General features: G+C 39.1%; 2 protein-coding genes across 4 annotated transcripts; one reads left to right on the top strand and one right to left on the bottom strand.

Annotated features, from left to right (window-relative positions):
- Positions 1 to 3,995: 3,995 nt before the first annotated feature.
- On the top strand, positions 3,996 to 12,816 carry opn7a (opsin 7, group member a). The gene is made up of 5 exons (XM_056391139.1): positions 3,996 to 4,083; positions 4,982 to 5,144; positions 5,504 to 5,631; positions 7,876 to 8,210; positions 9,789 to 12,816. The coding sequence occupies exons 1-5, from the start codon at positions 3,996 to 3,998 to the stop codon at positions 10,425 to 10,427; spliced, it is 1,353 nt and encodes a 450-aa protein (XP_056247114.1). The 3' UTR covers positions 10,428 to 12,816.
- A 341-nt stretch (positions 12,817 to 13,157) lies between these two features.
- Positions 13,158 to 19,876, bottom strand: ripk1l (receptor (TNFRSF)-interacting serine-threonine kinase 1, like). 3 transcript variants are annotated; one of them, XM_056392375.1, is made up of 11 exons: positions 19,723 to 19,876; positions 19,266 to 19,428; positions 17,867 to 18,023; positions 17,563 to 17,700; positions 17,251 to 17,482; positions 16,937 to 17,086; positions 16,377 to 16,453; positions 16,158 to 16,233; positions 15,378 to 15,992; positions 15,126 to 15,266; positions 13,158 to 14,551 (listed from the first exon to the last, which is right to left on the bottom strand). In XM_056392375.1, exons 2-11 carry the CDS (start codon positions 19,424 to 19,426, stop codon positions 14,250 to 14,252), a joined length of 2,049 nt encoding a protein of 682 aa, XP_056248350.1. In that variant the 5' UTR covers positions 19,427 to 19,428; positions 19,723 to 19,876; the 3' UTR covers positions 13,158 to 14,249. The 3 variants fall into 3 exon arrangements, with proteins under 3 accessions (XP_056248350.1, XP_056248351.1, XP_056248352.1); XM_056392376.1 differs by having other exon boundaries at positions 15,201 to 15,266; XM_056392377.1 differs by lacking the exon at positions 15,126 to 15,266.
- Positions 19,877 to 20,884: the final 1,008 nt, after the last annotated feature.

The following is a 20,884-nucleotide window of genomic DNA, read 5'->3' as shown; positions in this document are numbered from 1 at the left end:
TTAATTCTTTAAAAACACCATTACACCTTGAATGCAGCTTTCATCTCATGCTTTGGCTCAGTCTGTTCCAGCCTTTCTCTCTCTCTCTGTTGGTTCGAGTGTGTGTGAGTGTGTGTGTGTGTGTGTAAATTCACACATGTAAGAAAGAAGGAGATCAAGTGGCATGCAAGGCAATATTTTCACTGTGTGTAATTCTTTTGAAGATAATTCATCCCTGCTTTCAAGGTGTGACAAAATGGATTGTTTCCCTTCCTGCATTTTCTGAGATAAATTCAAAATTAATTTTCAAGTGCCACCATATGTCCTTTTGACCCACCTTGATTGGTTTCATTTATGTTTATGTGGGAGATTCACAATAGCGAGTTGTAACTAAAAGCAGCACACGGTGTGTAACTCATGCAACTGAAAGGGACGTTTACATGGAAGGAATTCACAGTCATCCCATAAAGCACCACACCGCTGAAACAATAAAGATTCAGATTTAACCATTTCATCTCCAGGGAGCCTTTGGCAAGTCCATTATTACAAACTTGTGAGAGTGGAACAAGGTTGCTCAAACTAAAAAAAAATTTCAATTTAAATTCCAGTAAAGATTACAAGGTTTCCAAAGATTAAATATTACAGTATGTCATGCTGGATTACATAGAAATGTGCAGAAGATGACAAAAAGCCATAAAGATTTTGGAATGTTTCACTTGTGTATAGTGCAGATATTTGGACTTAGATGTATTTTTGTTGTTTAGGCTCTGTTAAGGTTAAAGTACTGACTGAGAGTTTACATGTATCGGGTGAACAGCAGCCCTCATATTATGCTCCTGAATTTTTCCAGAAAAAATGGAGGAAAGTATATATATAAGGTTATGAAGGCTCCACTTGATGTGACCAATATGGGGTAGTGTTCCTTTTAAAATCCAATGTGCAGAGACAAAACAAGAGAAAATGTGTCACTGTAGCGTGAAAAATATGATAAATGTGCTGGAATGAGCTGTTGCTGTACAGAATATATACTGCATCTAGTGCAGTCTAACAGTTTATATATTACATACAGTGTGAAAAATATTTACTGCCAAAGCTACTTAAGGGAAGCTTCATTCAAAACACTTAGATGTGCATTTATTGAAATCTGAAAACTAGCTGCAGTGATGGTGGAAACGGTGTATTTTAGTGATTTCTCTCAAAATCACCTTTTCAATTAATTTCTGTTTACCTTCGTTTCAAACACCATCCCTGTGGTTGTGATAAATACAGTTATTCTCAGAAATATGTAGCCTACTATCAGCAGCTGTGTTCACTGCTGCTGGCAGATTACCAATAATGGATCATGTAAATTTATGGATCCGTCATTATGTTAACTGTTGTGTATCTGATAGTTGAGTTTTCAAAAATGTATGTGGGTTTTATATTGTGAGGTTCCTAAACATACTCTCATATTCCAGTTAAAATGATCACAAGGTCTTTTATGTTTTTTTTTGTTGTTTGTTTTTTTTTTTTGTTTTTTTTAGTCTGTTGAAAATGGCAAAGCAAAGCATTTGGAACATTTCTGAGTGTGGTGGGGTTGGAAGGGCGTGTGTACAAATAGATTTCTAACAAAATGACATTTCCCTATCAAGGAAGAAGATCAACAAAAAAATAAACAACTAAATAAAGATGCATTTTAATATTTTGAGACATTATGTTTGCAGTACAATACAATGTTCAAAGAAAGACTCAACAATAAATCTACGTGTGTGTAGAGAGAGAGAGAGAGAGAGAGAGAGAGAGAGAGAGAGAGAGAGAGAGAGAGACAGAGAGAGAGAGAGAGAGAGAGAGAGAGAGAGAGACAGAGAGAGAGAGAGAGAGAGAGAGAATTCATTTGTAATTGACGTCATTAATTGATCGGAGCAGTTTGCGGGACCTGAAGCCCCGGATCATTGTAATGAAGCGTGTTGCCTCTGTGTCTACACTGACGCACAGTACGCTCCTATCCAGCCTCTGACCGCTGCTGAGAGAGGAGGGAACATCTCTGAGGCTTCATCTGGAGGAAGAAACAGCCAACACGGAAAGGTTTCCAAGTAATATTGGAAACTTACTGGGACTTAATCGGATCAAGAATAGCTTTGGTAGAAGCGGATTTAGGTAGTTCACCACTTATTCGACGAGGTAAGGTATTTTTTGTCATCAGATAAGACTTGGTGGTAGGCTAGCAATTTATATATAAATTACGTCAAAGGCGCTAATTAAATCTGTATAATAAGATACCATATGCATGTTTCAGTTGGTTTACAGCCATAAAGCTCTCAAACATCCAACCAACAGTAGCACACAGGGCTTTAATGTTTTCTTGGAGCTAATTCAGCGCATGTAACACAGGGCGTTGGATGAGTTTTGCGCCTTTACGCACGGAGCCACTCAGTTTAATACTCAAAATTACGACTAAGAAAAAGACTTATGAGCAACTTCTACAGTGCTGTGGGCTGTGTGAGGCATACCTGTAATATACTGATTGTTAAAATGGGGATTCTTTATCACCTATATACTGCCTCATGTGAAGGGAATCAGAGGGTCAAGAGCGGGACATTTTCATTAATTTCATACATTGATACTATCTAGAAAAAAGAATTTACTCTATAGAGACCGTATGATTGCACAACACAAATGAGCACACTTATGGATTAAAATTTGAAGTAGAGTTGATGTAATATACCAAAGTGTAAAAAGTAAGAATCTCAAAATGTCCTTTTTGGACAGCCGCATGGACACATCCTACAAATAAAGACAAACAATTGTGTGAAGTTTTTGTTCTGTTGATCTGATCTGTAAAAGCTGAGGCATTCATTGTTTGGTTTCGGGTGTCGCAATGTGACCTTGACCTGCACAGACCACTTCACAAAAAATGCTTTTTTCTGATCTCTGTTTCACTAACGCTTGTTTCTTACACGTTCATGCAACCATGAACGGCTTCCTCTGGCAAGACTATGTTTATGCATACAGCAAATAGGGTTCAGCAGCAAATAGCTAACCAGACGGTGACAGACTAAGTCCGATTATGAAGATGATTATGTATTTTCTGAATGGTTAAAGGACATTTATGCTCTGTGGGGAAAATTACAGGCCTGTTTTATAGTAATAACCTTGACTGTAAATCTCAGTCTACAAGTCAGACACTTGTATCAAGTATAAAACGTGTGTTCTGAACTGCTGTGCATGCTCGAAAGAAGAAAGCATGCCAAATCCCAGGATTTATATTCATGTATACAGTTGGCAATGCTCTGTTATTATTTGTAGGCTACAGCTGCCTTTTTGAATCATGTTAGTGTTTGGCTCAGAGAGTCTGTTTCAGTGGTAGCATCTGAAATACTGCAAGTATGCAGATGCGTCTTACTGAAAATGCAGCAATGTGTCTGGCCACGGGAACAGCACACAAATTATCGTTAAACCACTTGTTCATTGACCCTCATGTCATCCATTGATCTATGTCTGTCCGTCACCATCTGATTTTAGCTGCTGAAGCAGAAAGAAGACATGGAAAACAGAAAGTGTTGATGATGTGATCACATGGGTAACTAAAACACATGCTCATGCAGTAGTCCTTGCGATTAGAGATACATGTAAATCATATCAGTTAATTGTACTGAAAAGGCTAATACAATCACAAATTTTTCAGATCATCTCCACGTGTGTGGAGTTTTCTTCTCTTTTTTCCACGTGAATATAAAGTTTCACAACGGAAAGGAGGAATTACACGTGCCATAAGTAAATTACTCATGTGCACAAATCTTTTGACCAACAATGCCGCAGAAGGTCAACACTGTCACTGCAAACAGCCAAGCAACACAAGAGAGCTCTGAGTACATGAAAGCACTAATTTGCGATACTTAAAGGTCACAAAAAATCACCTACGCATTACTCAAGTACCTTACTGTGAGGTAAAATGATTTGATTTGCAAAGTGTTGCAAAGCTAATATAGTATCAGTTACAACAGTCTTAAACATTGCTCTTGACAAACTGTTTTCAGATGGGGCTGATAGATGAAGACACTGCATTCCTCTCCAACATACCTGTGCCACTGGATATAACAGTGGCTGTGGTCTACTTTGTTTTTGGTGAGTAAAGACTACATAAATAAAAACCTGTTCTGTTTTGTCTTTTTTTTTAATTATTATTATTATTCCTTAACAGACCAATAAAGAGTAAATAATACTGTCAGTGAATTAAAATGAGTAACTGCATAAACCACGTTAACTTTAGTCTTTTTGACTTTTATTTTTTATTTCACTTTCACAATTACCAATGTATATATGCAATATTTCCATCTCTATTTACTGTATATATGCAGCAAGTCTATACCTGTATGTGTATATATGTGAGGAGGCATGCACAGATACATGTAAAGCTGTAATACAGACCCTCTGCATGACAGGTCATGTATTATCTGTGCTTCCAACACAATGACATAAGAGGTCTCTGATAGTTAATTCTATGGCTGGACCATGTACTGAAAAATATTCACGTGCAGGTTAACTTTCATCGCAATCATTGATCTTGGAAGCATTTCTGGAGAAGCCTTACTGTACCATTTAACCACTGTGTTTTGCTTTACTTTAAACCGCCTATGTGGCTTTAATTGAATATTCAGCATGGTGGCGTTATATGCCAGTGTCAGTGTGTTTTTGCTGTTGCGGTTCTGTTTATTACTGTGGTAATTAGAATAGTTAGTAAAGGTTCGTGTTTATTCATGTTCATGTTACCTTCAGGCACAACCAGTCGTGTCCCTGTGTCCAGTGTCTATGCTAAGCTAAGCTGACTGTTTGCTTGCTTTAGTCTCATGATTACTGCACAGATATGAGAGTGGTATTTTATCACCTGATTCTCTGCAAGAAAACAAAGGGTATATCCCAAAATGTTGAAGTGTTGCTTTAAAGATGCAGCATGGTTCTGACAGCTTGTTAAGACAAACCAAAACTAAATTGCTGACACTTCTCACTCTTATTTTTCCTGCAGGGGTATGTTCACTGTTTGGCAACAGCACACTGCTGTATGTATCCTACAGGAAAAAGCACCTCCTGAAACCTGCTGAGTACTTCATCATCAACCTAGCTGTTAGTGACTTGGGCCTGACTCTGTCTCTTTACCCTATGGCGATAACTTCAAGCTTCTACCACAGGTACTACACCCGGCACCGACCGTAGCATTGATAGGTAGCGAAGCGAAGAAACAAAGACAAAGTGGTTGTTCTCACCACCAGAAATTGGGATACTTTCATGTGAAACACGTGCGCTGTAAGAAAGAATGTTCTTAGGTACTGCTTTTAAATCAGACTCTCTTTCAAGTTTCATGGCTCATTTAAATATATATGCTTGGTTAGCAGTATGACTGCCTGTGAGTTCACAGATATGGAGTGTAATGCTCATGCTGCTCTCCTCTTTTCCCTTTCTCACCTTCTGCCTCATCGATCTTTCTTCTCTGTCTTTGTTTTGCACCCTCCTCTTTCTCTTTCTCACACCCCCTTTCCCTCCCACGCAGGTGGCTGTACGGGAAAACAGTGTGCTCCATATACGCTTTTTGTGGCATGTTGTTTGGCATCTGCAGTCTGACCACTCTGACCCTGCTAAGCATGGTGTGCTTTGTGAAAGTATGTTGTCCATTCTATGGTAAGTCTTCAGAGATGATTTTTTTTTTTTTTTGCCCACTGAAATGACACAGGATTAACCATAGAAAACGTAGAAAATGAAACGATAATCCCTCTGTGAAGCACTGCTCATTAGCCTTTCTTTGATGACTGACAAGTCCAGGGGCTGCACTCAATAAGCATTACTTGTGATGTTGCTTGATGCAGTGCAATGGGGCCTTCTATTTGACCTCAGAAGGAGTGTTTCTGTCCAATATTCTCAATTACAAGCACTGTTATTCATAAATTAAAATTTTTTTTTTTTTTAAATGTCAATTTTAAGTTAATTATTTTCAAGCCAAAATGCGAATTATCATCTCGAACAGCTGGTTGTTGAGAGGGAAGCCTGCAGCTCTGAAAGCATTTGGAAGCTCAATCAATCAGTTGAAATGTTCACAAACAAAATATATGTTGTCTTTGCATTTTTTGCTAGGACAACACATATTTTATACTGGTTTTACTGGTTGTACTGGTTCTCAGACTTTTTCACATCAAGAAGCCACACACCAAACTAAATTAGATTAGACCATGGACCCTCATATAATACAATTCTGTCCCAGGGGCCCCCCATATGATAAGATTGTTGCATTTAGATGTTTTATTACAAAATGTGTATGAAACCCATCACCAAAATAGTCATACATTCTGTCATTGTGTTACTCATGGATGGGATTATAGTGAAAATAAATGTGTTCCCCTTTTTGCTGGGAACCCCCCAGGAACCTCCTCAATGACTTCTGGGGGTCCCTGGACCCCACTTTGAGAACTACTGCTGTATCTGACTTACTGCATATTCACAGAAGCACTCACTTCATTACAACTTGCTGACAGTCATGACTGCATGTATTAGGCCGACGTAACATCGCTCGTCATTCGATCACGTCTTCTTGCTTCAGAGGTGTTATCTTCCACCCATTGCCTCAGACTAACTAGAGGCCTGCAGTCACCCAAGTGCTCATTGTCTACCTGTGCCAGCGTGACAATCAATCAACAACTCCAGATAATTACCCCATATTCCTTTGGCACTCCAGCCAAATGGCCGCCAAGCTGCCTCTCAACATGGAAAGAGATTCTGGCACTCGTCTCTGCATCTGCAGTGACACATCTCTGAACAAAAACGCCCACCGGGTCTGGTCTGCTTGCCTCTGGTTGGAGTATGCCCAGGCTGCAGTTGTGTGACCACTGCACTCGGTTTACTGAGGCAACACACCTCAGTGTGGTCGAGGGAGACTTACCCTTATTCCTCTCTGTATTCCTGTAAGAGGCCCATTGAAGGACCATCTTTCTTTGAGTTGGAAGCAAGTATGGTATGTATGCTGCCCATGAAGCCTTCAAGGACAGAACAATGTATGGGGTCTGAAACACACAGACGCTGAAGCACTTAAATACACTATATTTCTTGAATAACATTGTGTAATGGCGAGGATAGACAATATGGCTATGGTTGCCTGTATCGACCATAAGGAGACCTGTGCTTGCATTAGTTACACATGTTGGCTCACAAACTGATAATATGGACTAATGTGCATCATCTTTCTGTGACTGTGACACCTACAGTATTCCTGGATTTGTTATCCAGTGGCAGACCCCTATAGGGAGAAGACTTGTAATATCAGACCCGTGATGGAAGATTTCTTTGTGCCACAGTAAAACACCCAGTGTCCTCTGTTTTAGGGAGTTTTATCTGAGCCTTATATGCCTCATGCATACAGTAGGCAGAAGGTTTCAACAGACATAATAATGGCCAGCCACTCAGAGCTGGTGTAAATGTATGTGTGAGTATGTGAGATTTGAACTTCCCTTAAGCTGCGCTTTTGAAGTTCTTCTAGCAACTATATCCATCGCTTCACACACAAGCGAGGGCAACCCCACGAATGGCTTGCAGGAAAGACTGTTCAAAAGTCTGTGCCGTTATCCCTATTTGAATGATTAGCCCATCTCCCCCTCTGTGGGAGCAGGCTGCTGCCCTCCCTTTGAGTACGGCCCTTGAAAAAAGCTATAAACACTTAAGCCGTCAGATGTGGTCAGTCAACACTATGTACGAACACGTTTTTGGAGTAAGTGCTTCTGGGAACACAGAAAAGAAACTTAGAAAATCAGGGTCATCAAATAACCTAATTTATTGTAGCACACCTTCTGTTTTTTTTGGCAAATCAATAAATTATAGTTGTGCCAGCAACATTCAACTACATGACCAATAAAATATAAACCTGATCTGTTTTCACAGGAAACAGGTTTAATTCTGTTCACGGCTGTCTGCTGATTGCCTGCGCGTGGGTCTACGCCCTGTTATTTGCCTGCTCCCCTCTGGCCCACTGGGGGGAATATGGACCAGAGCCTTATGGCACCGCTTGTTGCATTGACTGGCGCTTGTCCAATCAGCACACCACAGCACGATCTTACACGGTGGCACTGTTCATCTTCTGCTACATCCTTCCATGCTGTGTTATTGTAGCCTCCTACACGGGTATTCTGGTTACAGTGCATGCATCCCGCAAGACTATGGAGCAGCATGCATCGAGGCAGACACACATGAGCAGCATCCAGACAATTATTGTCAAGGTAAGAGGAAAGTGATCACTTCTATCATGGCGGAGATTCCATTTGGCTCATATACGATTCATTGCTTTTACACTTTCTGCTAATCTGATGTCTAAATACTGACCTGGAGATGACATTTTCTAAGAATAATCATTTCAAGCTTGTGAGCTTTGCTTTACTGCTTCTGCAGTCTCCTTCACTCTCTCAGTCTCTTTTCACCTGTACACACTTCTTGCCCTCATCATTACCGAGTCTCCATATAATCACATCCCAGAAGAGTATCATTAATCCACTGCATTCTTTCAACTACATGCAGTATATACGCAACCACAGACAAAAATAGAGCTATTGTAAATCTGAAACTTAACTCACAGCGAGACTCCTTTGTATTTGATACCTGTGATTATTGCTACAAACCCTCTAACGTTGACACATCCAGATCCTGATCTGTGAGAATCAGAATCTTCAAAACAAATAAAGGAAAGAAGTGTCCATCAGTTGGAACCATACTGACACCACACGGTTATCCAGATAATGTGGTGGTGATGTTTGGGGTTCAAGGATAAAAATCAAAGTAACATCTTAGGAGACCAGAGCCCTCTAGAGAGTTCCTCATTCCTCCATTTGTTGAAGAAACTGGCGGTGACCTCAATAGATCCTCTAGTGATGCAGCTTCTCATTAGCAAGAAATTGGCTTTGGTCTTACTGTGATGGATAAGCTGCTGCTGCCTTAGCTGACAAATGGTCATCATCATATACTCTTCTCCATAAGAATCCCTCTGTCTTATAAAAAACCCCAAAAAACATCAAAAAAACAAAAAACTCTTTACACCAGTTGATGTAGAATCTGCCTGATATTGGTCTTTCAGGTTTAGTGAGCCACACCAGTTAGTCATAGTTTTTTTTTATCTTATCCTTTTAAAAGATAAGTCAGATGATATTCTATATTTCTCTCATTGTCACTAAATCCAATGAAAGCACCAAAACCAGCAATGAATCGGTCCTACTTACAAGCCTCGCTTCTGTAGTCAAAACATGGAACAACTCAGTTACCGTCCAAGAACTATTACAAACACATAAGCCACCCTCTTGCAGTAGCTGTAATGTTCCTTCATGACCATGAACATGGGCATTGTAATTAGTCTTGAATCAGTCCCACATATACCATCCTGCTGCTGTATATACTCACTAGAGCACCAAATGTGTTGTGATCCACGGCTGAAAACAGTCCCTAACAAATGCACTATTTACTCTAGTTTGACTAATGTTTGATAAAACCCACAGTGCCCAGATGCTTTAGGAAGCTACCTGGTGATTTCTAAGCATGAAAGTACGTATTCATGATCCATATTTTAAGATTTATGTCTTCATTAGAAACTAGCGGAATTATGGCTGAGAGCCACAGACAACCTGAAGCCAGAGTGAGAGACGGACACATTTGAGGTTTTGGTATTTTCATAGGATTTGTGTACAACAAGAAAAATATAGAATTGGATAGAAATATATGTACTGTTATGTAAAAAACACAAGAACTGGCAAAGTTTTTCTGAAGTATGTGTTTCTAAAAATTACACTTTTCTTTGCTCTTTTTCCTGCAAGCTAAGTGTTGCTGTCTGCATCGGTTTCTTCGCGGCATGGAGTCCGTATGCTGTGGTGTCCATGTGGGCTGCTTTTGGACACATTGAGAACATCCCTCCTCTGGCATTTGCCATGCCAGCCATGTTTGCCAAGTCCTCCACCATTTACAACCCAATCATCTACTTAATGCTGAGGCCAAACTTCCGCAGGATGATGCGCAGGGATATGGGTACTCTATGCCACGCATGTCTGAAAAGCTGCCTCTGCTTCCAGGGCCCAGTGAAGTGCTGCTCTAAGCCAGAGATCAGGGTCAGACTTCACACAATCCACAGACAGACCAACCAATTCCCCTCATCCAACTCTTCCGCTCAACCTCCCGTGATAGCATTAAGAGATCACAGATGTGACAAGTGCAAGGATGCTTTTGAGTGCTTCAGACATTACCCTCAAATGTGTGGTGTCACTAACCTAGCTGCTAATGGAGACTCATCTAAGGATCAGGACACACCGGTTCCCCGAACACATAAGCAGAAGACTCACAGTGTGTGCCACAAGAAGTCTCTGCTGGCCACCATGTGTGCAAAAAGGACTTCAGAAATAGACAACCTCCATATTAATTTGGAGATGGTCCCAGGGCATGCAAAAGTGGCTTGGCCCTGATATTTCTCTCAGTTTATAGAATAATGTTTACAGAATGTCTTGGGACATATTTTGCAGGTTATGTTCTTTAATTTCAGGAAATCCCATTCAGGAACGTATCATGTGCTCCCAAAGTGTTTGGGCCGCAGCCATGTGCTTATTTTTTGTCACCCTCTATGCATTACTTTGGTCATGATATGATAGAACAGCCTTGAGAGTAAATGGGGACAGCTTTAATTTGAGAGGTATTTTGTTTGCAACACATAAACAATTGTTATCTTTTTTAGGTGTTGCAAACGTGATATGTTTTACATCAGCTTGGTCAAGTTGGATGGAGAGCAACTTTCAATATTTACAATAATTTGGATGCATCTTGCTTTAACTGAACGTCACTTTAAAGCCCCTGAAAGCTTTACTTCAAAAGTTTTTCTCTGTATCTTTTAGTTTAATTTATTTACATATAAAAAAAAAAAGAATCTAACTGAAATTAGATTCTGATTCAAATGTTGCTAAATTCTGATTGGTGCAAGTACATCACACTGCCTTTTTCCAAATTAGCCCCACCCACTCCAAAATCAGTATAAATAACACTAAGGAAAACATAAATACGAAGATCTGTGACGTGAAAGAAAGTGAAAAAAAAGTTAAATGCAAAAATATATTTACAGATTCAGTGTTACTTCATTCCTAATGGTATCCTCAAATTAAAGCTGACATTCTGCTCTGTCAGCATATTTGTTTGGACAAGTGTTGTGCAAATACTTGTGGACCTTATAAAGTGCTTGAGATTATTTTTACTGTTCACCGAGTCATTTGCTGCTAGGATTATCTTAGTTAAACATGACTTCAACCCCAGGGAATCGCATTGGCTGGGAACAAGGAATGACAGTCACCGATGACTTATCACTAATATTTGTCATTGATCACTGCTTTATTGTGAAAGGGGGTATTAGATGCACTTGGTGATATCCATGGTCAGGCCTAAATGGTGAGGACTGTCTTTTGGTTAATTATTACAGCAACATACCCTGAATGTGTATGTGAGAACTGAGTGCCATCTCATTTCAAATACTGGTAACACTTCCTTTACTATGCCAGCCCAAATCTTGTTTACACTTGACAAATGCAGGTATATAATTTATGGTGCTTGATCAATTACCTATGTACACATTGGGTAGAATACAACACTGCTGCATAATGCCATTATTATGGCATTGCACAATAGGGCCTGTCTACCTGTATTATTAGAACTTCAATTCATTCTTTATTATTTGTACAATGACAATAGAGTGTTTTCTTTACTTGATAAACTGGCAATACTGTAGACATTTATTTCACTACAACAGAGGGAAAGGGAGGAAAGACAAATAAGACAAACCAATATAAGCCAAATGATGCAGCTGTAGATAAATTAATTCATTAGTGCACAAAGACCACTCAGTTCATGTTGTCTGTAATTGTTATTGTGTGTTAATCGACTATATAACGTAAACATGACTAAAATGGGATTTGGGCAAGTACTCAGGACCAAGTCCATCTTTGTTTCAGTTTCTCAGCCGCTTACAGAAATGTTCATTTAATCTAATAGAAATATCTGTTTCGCCTTTTTTTTTTAAATTACTTGTTTCTGTTGTATGTCCTATGTTACAAGCCATATTGCTTTTGATGAACAAAAGTAGTTAATTAGATTTTATCTATTGATCAACAGGGTGCCAGGGTAACAGCAAGTTTAAATCTGATAATATATGGATTCAATTACTGTTAAGAAAATGGAAAGCCTGTCCACATTTGGGTCCCAGAACCTTATCATTAATCCTTAATGGAATGAGTAGATTTATTTTCTTGTGTTCAGTGAAGAGATTATTAAACTCACCAGGTATCACATCTGTAATCCATTAAAAGGTCCATTAAAATGGGATTTCAAACTTTTCAATGACAACAGTAAAAGTGAAGATTTGTCTTCCCATTGAGAATATTTGGATGAGTTAAAGATGATTATCCAGACAAAAAAAATTTGCTGTGTAGATTTTTACACTCAGGAATATGAATCTACATTCTAACGTAAGTGTTTGTGTATTCAGACAAAACTCTTGATTATTATAGTAATTATATGCAGAGCTTTCTACAGTGTAGATTGTAGTTTTAGTGTTATTTATGACTTAACACAAAAAATAGGTCAAACAATACACATTGCATTCAACTCTATTGCAGTAATTTATATAAAAAAAAGACTTCAGTCAGGTTCAGACTTGGTGATTTTACTGGGTGCTGACTAATGGACACGGACTTGGAACTAATGCCCAATCTGGTGGGTCATGTCAGTGGCTTGAAGTGATATAGTATCAGTCTAGCTAATGACTTAGAGGTGACAGCATTGTAACTGTGTTCATGTTTTTAAAAATACAATATATTGATATCTCTCTATTGATATAAGATTGGGAAGAAACCCTAAATCTGGAATAATATTCAGCATGACTGAAGTTTAGCTGAAGTTTAGTTGTTTAGCTCAAAATGTTGAATAAATGAAAAACACATTTAGAAGTTAGAGTTTTAGAAACATATGTACACAGTTTATTTAAAATGTCAAAAATGGCTTTCCAGGAGATCCAGATTTGAGTACACAGCATTTACTTTTTTGTGATACTGCATATCAGTCTCATCATGTATTGTGTAGTGAGCTAAATCAAGACTGTAACGACCAGTACATGAAGTCACTGAATTTTTTGAAATGAAACAGAAAAAAGACACATCTCCAAGATAAAAGTATATTGTAATCCAAAATACTTGATATGTACAGTGCAGCCACTCATTCACTGTGATGTGATAATCATTACATCAAGTCCACACACTGACAACTCAAACAAGCAGCTAACTAGTTAATTCATGCATACTTTCATTTTACTGTCATTTGGGGAAATTACATTCATTGCAGCACACAGCTCAAATATGCATCATCATCACATCTCAAGAGTTTGACTTTTTGGATTACAACAATAACAAACACTTATTAATGGAACACTGCACTGCAAAGTTTTTTATCCTTTTGTACAATTTGCTTCTTCATACTTACATCGCCTGTTTTGTGATGTCTGGAATAAATGTTTACCACGTAGCATTTAATTCTTTGTGAATATGGTTTCGTTATTCTGTAAAAGCTACAGTAACTGTATTTCATAAAACCGTAACGGAGTAAAAATTCTGACAGACAAATTCTTGACAATGTTTATAGTAAAAATATAACTTTTGTAAAATTTCTTGCTTTTATTTCCTACATATAATGTTGCGATGTAAAAGGCATTTGAATAAGAAAAAACAATTATGTAGGGTATTTTGACATACAAATAACAAAATGAACAATGATTTTGAAATCTCATGATTAGAAGAACCTGAACCCTGGCCCCTGTCAATCCCCTCTGCTCATAAAGATAAGCTTGATAGAAAGTCCTGCAGTAATTTGAAAAGAAAATTTGAGCTTTTAAACTATCACAACAGTCGAGTCCAAGTGATCATTTTATCAAAGGGAGTTACTGCAAGACAGTGTTCAATTATCTACCAAAGACAATTTCCTTATGGAAGCTGTTGACAGTGAGCTCTGTGGTTATCATGAGTAAGAGACCAAGATATTTTTCTCAAAAAAACAAAAACAACAGATATTTTTCTAAAAAAAACCCCCCAACATTTGAGTTCACCTCTACTATATTATGAACGAACAGGATGAAAAACTTTGGTAAATAAAACCAAATCAAATAGTTTTTTTTTTTTTAACAGTTTTGGTTGAATTGGAAACCAGAGTTATAAAGTCATTTAAGAGGAATTAGGCACATCTGTACAGTGAAAGAAAGTTTATGAGATTGAGGAAGAAGAAGAGCTGCAGCTGTCCAGTATTTTCTGGATGACATCTACCTTTATGTTTCCAAGCAGAGCTCCACAAAGCTTCCCAACTGTGCAGCCAATACTTCCCTCTTTCATTTTCCAGCGCTCCAGCATTTGGTGCACCATCTCTGGCAGGCCGTCGCGGTAGCAGTCGTGCTCGATGGTCTCTATCTCCACAGTGGTCAGACCCAGGAGCCGTGCACAGCGCTTCCATTTGGACCCAATGTTGTCCCTCAGCAGATCAAGGTGCTCCTCAGTCACAGCATGGTCCTCTAAATGACACAGTGGAGATACATATATAAGAGTAGAAATAAACAAGCAGCTACATGAAAGTATTTCTAGTGCAGCACTGTTTGTTGAACCAGAAAATACTGTTGCTATGAACTATATTAAAACTGTGTGATTTTTATTATTAATTAATAACTACCAGAGCTGAATTTGTGAAGCTGATTTCTGGATTAGTAGATTAGTTGATCGGAAAAAGAAATCTGAAACTATTTTGATAACTGATTACCAAACACTCTGATTTCAGCTTCTTAAATGTGAGGATTTGATGCTTTTCTTTGTTATATGATGATGACAAACTGAATAACTATGAGTTCTGGCACATTGGTCAGATAAATCAAGGAATTTGAAGATTTTGTTTTGGGATCTGGACCATTTGAATGGCCATTTTATAGCAAAACAATTAATCAACAAAATTACCTGAAGATTACTCAATAACGACAATAATTGTTAGGTGCAGCCCCACAGAATGAAAACTTGTGTTTGCAAACTGAGCAACCACAAAAGTGTGCAGACATACAATCACATCTGTTACAGGGAAAAAATGTTGTTATGGTTTACCATATTTCAGAATGCCGTCTTTGAGAGAGTTAGCCAAGCTGTTAGCAGGTGATAAACTATGGGAAGGGTCATAACCTCTGATAGTCATCATGTTGTTGCTTCCAATCTGGATCCCCCTAGCATTCTGAATGAAAACAGATCCTGGAAATAGCGCAAAGCAAACACACTTTAACAGTCACTCCTGTACATGTCAGTCAAAGGTGACAGAAGCAGCTGTGAACACCTCAGGCCTTTAGATTCAGAAATCCGTACCTGGATCTGGTGGCAAGCAGCCCTTGGAAGAGCTCAAGAGATGTCCAGGAGCAATGTCAGAAGCAGATGTATCAGACACTGGGTAAACTGGCCAAGACTGCTGGCGGTCGTAGTGAGAATGTGGATGTTGCTGGTTTAGCTGTGGTAGTGAAGACGTGCTGGAAGACATTGGCAAGTGCAATGGAGTAGGTATGGTAGAGTTCATGGACTCATAGAGACCAGTAGTAGGGCGATGCCATGGCTCTTCCTGGCTGGTGGGCTGTACCGGCTCAGCTTTAGTCCAGGATTGGACGGAGGATACAGAGGGTCTGTCTTCTTCAGGTTGTCTTGCAGTTTGATCTGCACTAATGGGGTTTGCCAGGAAATGATTTGAGCTGTTGTGGTGGTAGTAATTAGCAGGGTCAAGCTGGTTCTCACAGATATAGCTGCCATATTTGTGGTACTGAAGCTCCCGCTGCAGTTTCTCATCCAAAGCTGAATTGCTGTCAACCACCTTCGCATCTGTCTGAACAGACTCCACCGATAGCTCATATGGGATGTGATGCATATCCTCAATACTGGCTTCAACTGGCACGGATACACTTCTGTCTGAGCTCACCAAAGGAGCTGGGCCATCTGCAAGGTGAGGAGAGGAGTAAAGCATTACAGCTACTCAGCCCTTTTGAATAATATTTCAAGCTTTCTGAACATTTAGAACATTAAATGTAATGCAGCACACAAAGGTGGGCATTAGAATGTGTAGATTACTTCTAGGCCACCACAACTGCCAACAGTGCTTACCTGCTGAATAACATTCATTGGTCACTGATAAAGATTTCATCTTCTCAACAAGTTCATCTGGGCCTTCATATAATTTCTGTATAAGAATAAAAATGTGATATAATACAAAATGCGATTGTATTTGTGTCTATATTTCAACTTCAAATCCTCTGCTCAATGTCTTCACCATGCATACAAGATATTATTAGCACATCAAATCCCTAAGAAATATATATTTACCCTCAGATGAATTAAATCTTCCTCCACTTGTGGTTTAAGCTTTTCCTTGTAGAAAGGAAGGAGTATGTTGTAGCCCTCTGCAAGAAAAGGGAAAAGGAAGGAAAGGTTGACAAGAAGCTATGCATACTAAACTGTGGGGGTCAAATTATTGACTTTAAAATTTGAGGATAAAAGGTTGAATCCTCTATGCCTAACAACACCTTCTTTGACACAAGCTCATAAAACTGATGAACCTTAAGATTGTGGAATTAATATTTATTGTAAAACCCATCAAATTCTGACTGTATAATTTGAATGAAGTCATAATTCAACAATTACAACAGTGTGACTATGCTTTCATTAGCTCTAACATAACCTGCTCTGTCACTGTATCATACACACACGGTTACACACACGCAGTTACACACACAGACACACACACAGACACACAGACACACACACACAGACACACAGACACACACACACACACACACACACACACACACACACACACACACACACACACACACACACACACACACACACACACACACACACACACACACACACACAAGGAATACCCTTAAATGTTGGTCGTTCCTGCGGATTGTGGCTCCAGCAACTCTTCATGAGCTGAATTATTTCTGCAGGCGTGTCTTCTGGTATTAGGTCCACTGCTGGACGGTCACCGTTACGAACACACTGGCTGATATGGTCTTCACTCCTGGCATCTGGACATAACAAAAAAAAAAAGAGACTCTGATTGAGGTTTACTTAATGTAGTTAGGGGGCTGTTTTACTACTGAACCAGTTAATCACAGCTCATTGTTTAATCATGCATGGATATAATGTGTTTTGTTACAGGACTTGAGCATTTTTTGGCATCCCAACTCACTTGCATATGGCTCTTTCCCTGTGAGAATGACCCAAACCACTATCGCAAAGCTGTAGACATCAGACTTCTCAGTGGAGGCTGTGTGTATACTCTCCAGGTGCTCAGGAGCCATGTAGCTCAGTGTGCCCGCACCTCTCGTCCCAGCTGATTGGCCTATTCGAGTCCTCCTGCGAGACTCTTCCCTTGTGAGTTTGCTCCATGTCTGACAAGTAGCCAGGCCCAGGTCGGCAATCTTGATAACAAGAGGAAAAAATACTTAGATAACCACTGGAAGAATCATAAATATGCCATGGGTCTTAGTGTGTAATGTACCTTAATGTGAAAATCCTTGTCCACTAAAATGTTATCTGGCTTGATGTCTTTGTGTATGACCCGTCTCTCTGTGAGGTACACCATCCCTTCCAAAATCTCTAGAATGATTCTGCCCTTGATGGACACTGGCACAGACACCTAGGATCAGGGAGAATTTAGTGTATTAATCCTTCAATTCATATGAAAATACCATGAGTTATTTAAGGTTGCAAACTATGGATGAAAACTAGTAGAACTACAGGTGTTACAGACATGAATTCATCTTTCCCTTGTCAGCGTGACTACAGATTTTAAACCTGCTGACCGTTTCGAGCATGACCAGCAGGTTGCCTCTGGGGATGAGTTCCATAACTAGCGAGCAGTCTCTATCCTCCATGATAACACCCAGCAACTTCACCACTCGCTCGTGGTTCAGACTTGCCATGATGTTCCCCTCCGCCAGCAGTGACCTTTTGCTCTCCCTGGAAAGTATAGCAAACATAGTGAGAACCATATATCTGCCAGACAAGTGGCATAAGTCTGAGTTTGCTGAGGCATGCTGAGTTGTTTTTTAAGCGGATCAGATATCAGTCATGATGTGACTGATCCACATAAAATAAATGAATGAATGAGTGTTCTTATAGAAGTAATTGTTTCTGTTGTTTTTTACAATAATTCAGACAAGCTGAATCAGTTTTCATCGCCACAGAAATCAGCGCCACTGTTATCCTACATAGAAATTATTACAATTATTTCCATACAGTGAAGTACAGATGGTAAATTCAGGAGGAAAGAGTAGGCTACTAGTATTGGATCAGTACTTGGTATAAGTTTATACCTAAATTCAGGTATTAGTATCAGGAAAGAAGCTGTATTGCTTCTTCCCTTACAGTACATATAGGAATTCAGGAAGTGAAACCACATATCCCATGTCAAGGCTACAACAATTATATGAACTACAGGGCTGAATGATATGCAGAAGCAAAGAAAAAGTTATATTGTGCATATTTTTCAGATATTGCTATTGCGGTATGAGTCACAGTTTCAGTTGAAATGGTCATTTTTGCATTTAATTTCCAGTGGAAAAAATATTAAAATATTAAAATGTTGATGTGATTTTTGTTGGGTCTTGTACCAAAGCATGATTTGTAGGCTTAGGGATCTCTGTAGCACCACCATGCTTCATTTATGGTGTGTTGTGAGACATTTTACCTTCATTAAAAACAATTGCAGATCCTGTGATTTGGATTTCGCTTTTGGCCATATTGCGATTTTGATAATATTCCCATTAACTCAGGGTTTGAGGAGAATGGGCTGTAAATGTAAGTAACATAAACCAAAACGTTGTTGTTGATGATGATGCTGATCTGAAAAACGGATGTTGGACCAAAATCCGCCTTTCAGATGAACCAACTTGTCTGGTCTACATAAAAAGGAAGTATATGATATAGACATCAGTGCTTGCCCCTTAGTGCACCCCCTGGGAATCATGGACACCCATTGCTGTAATACCAAACTAGGCTCACGTTTTTCTATACAATGAACATTCTTCCATCTGTCATATAATAGCAAATTGGCGTTTTATATCGTTTCAAAAAACATAAATCAGTCTCACTAAGTTGTATGCAGAGCCTGGCTGTAGTGTCCTGTCAGACACATGATTCAAGTTACCATTAGGGCGAAGGGGAATACCCAGCGTACTAACAGAGGCACAGAGAACTTACTCGTTGCGAAGAGAGCCCGTATACATAGTCTTCAACACCACCTGGCCGAGGGTTACATGGTAGCACAGGTAAACATCTCCAAACCCTCCGTAGTCCAGAGGCTCTTTTTTGATGAGATCAGTCGACCTCATATGAAGCGAGGACTGTGGCGCCATGGCCATCCCTGGTAAGAAGTCACAATAACACATAAGAACGAGGGGCACGACAGCTCAGATAAACTCATAACAAAATGGTCAACATCTGTATGCTGTCAAATGTACATATGCAAATATACCGAGGAGCCAATTTGAATGACTGAAGCGGCGACTCAACCATACAGAACATTCAAAACACACACTGAAGGTGTAAACTTCAAGCTAACGCCTAACGTTTCCAAAACTTTCGGTAACAAGACAAACTTCGTCCTCGTAACGTTAAACAAACTCTTCACTTGAAATAAACACAATGTTATACACACCATTAGCTGTCACTGCCGACAAAAGGTGGACTAAACAGTGACCTAAAAGGACTGAAAACCCCAAGTAGGACAAATTTGTTTTTTTAGTTCCGGGATTTCTTCGACGTACTCGTTCAAAACCAAAACCTGTCAAGCGACATAAAAACTACAAACAGCCATAAGAGTCGATAACAGAAACGCTTCAGGATGGCTAGCAGATTCAGATTTCTGTGGCTGAAAAAAACCTAAAACACTTGGATAAGAAACCACAAATGCATGATATGATATTGATTTGTTTTATTTTAGACCTTTTTTTGTCCATTTTAAATGGGTTTTTGAGATACAGAATTACTCTGGAAGAGGACCATTGTAAATTTTGTCGTGTGGCATTGTTGCCACCTACTGGTGAAATGCATTATCGCAGATTAAACAACCACAGCAGGACTGTAGCTTTTCCAGTTTGAAATTTGATGGCCATACTAATACATTGTTTTAGCTGTCTTTACATCCAGACAGTTTTCAGCTGTTTCCACACAGCAACTCTCATCTGAGAGACCAAAGCTTTTACAGAACCTAAAGACTGAGGAAGCAAACTGTGATAAAGGACAGCAAACTAATTTCATTTCTAGCTAAAGCAGCACAGCCAAAGTCATGTTTTAGTGTAAAAAAAAAAAGAAGAAAAAAAGACAGAAAAAAGAGAGGAAAAAAAACAAGTTCATTGATAAAACAAGGTTATTGTGAAACTAGAGCGGGAAACCACCTGAGTTGTAGCCTCTGACAGCGTGGGCGATGAATGACATGTAGGCCTACATTTTGGGCAGCCTATCTGTGAACACCCGCACTAGAAATTCCTCCTTTTGCACACTAAAGCCACAACAAAGCAGTATCATATTTACCTGTCTTGTATTGTCTCACTTTTCCGGTTTACATTATTGTTTGTTTCCTTTTTTTAAAATTATTATTAAGCCAGTAATCATAATCATTTATTTAAACAAGGTTACAGTTTACCGTTCACTATAATAGAGTATTAAGCAACAGATATGTTATGTATGCACATGTAAACTACGTTCCGGCCACAATTAAAATGGTTTTGCTGATTTTGAAATGAGCTGAGAAATGAGGTGAGAATGTCAGCAGTGAGTTCATATACTTTTCCAGTTCCCATCATGATATAAGAGGCCAG

Source organism: Seriola aureovittata, chromosome 12, assembly GCF_021018895.1.
Source record: "Seriola aureovittata isolate HTS-2021-v1 ecotype China chromosome 12, ASM2101889v1, whole genome shotgun sequence".
Classification (NCBI taxonomy): Eukaryota; Metazoa; Chordata; class Actinopteri; order Carangiformes; family Carangidae; genus Seriola; species Seriola aureovittata.
Note: the sequence above shows the minus strand (reverse complement) of the source record. Positions and strands in the feature narration are given on the sequence as shown.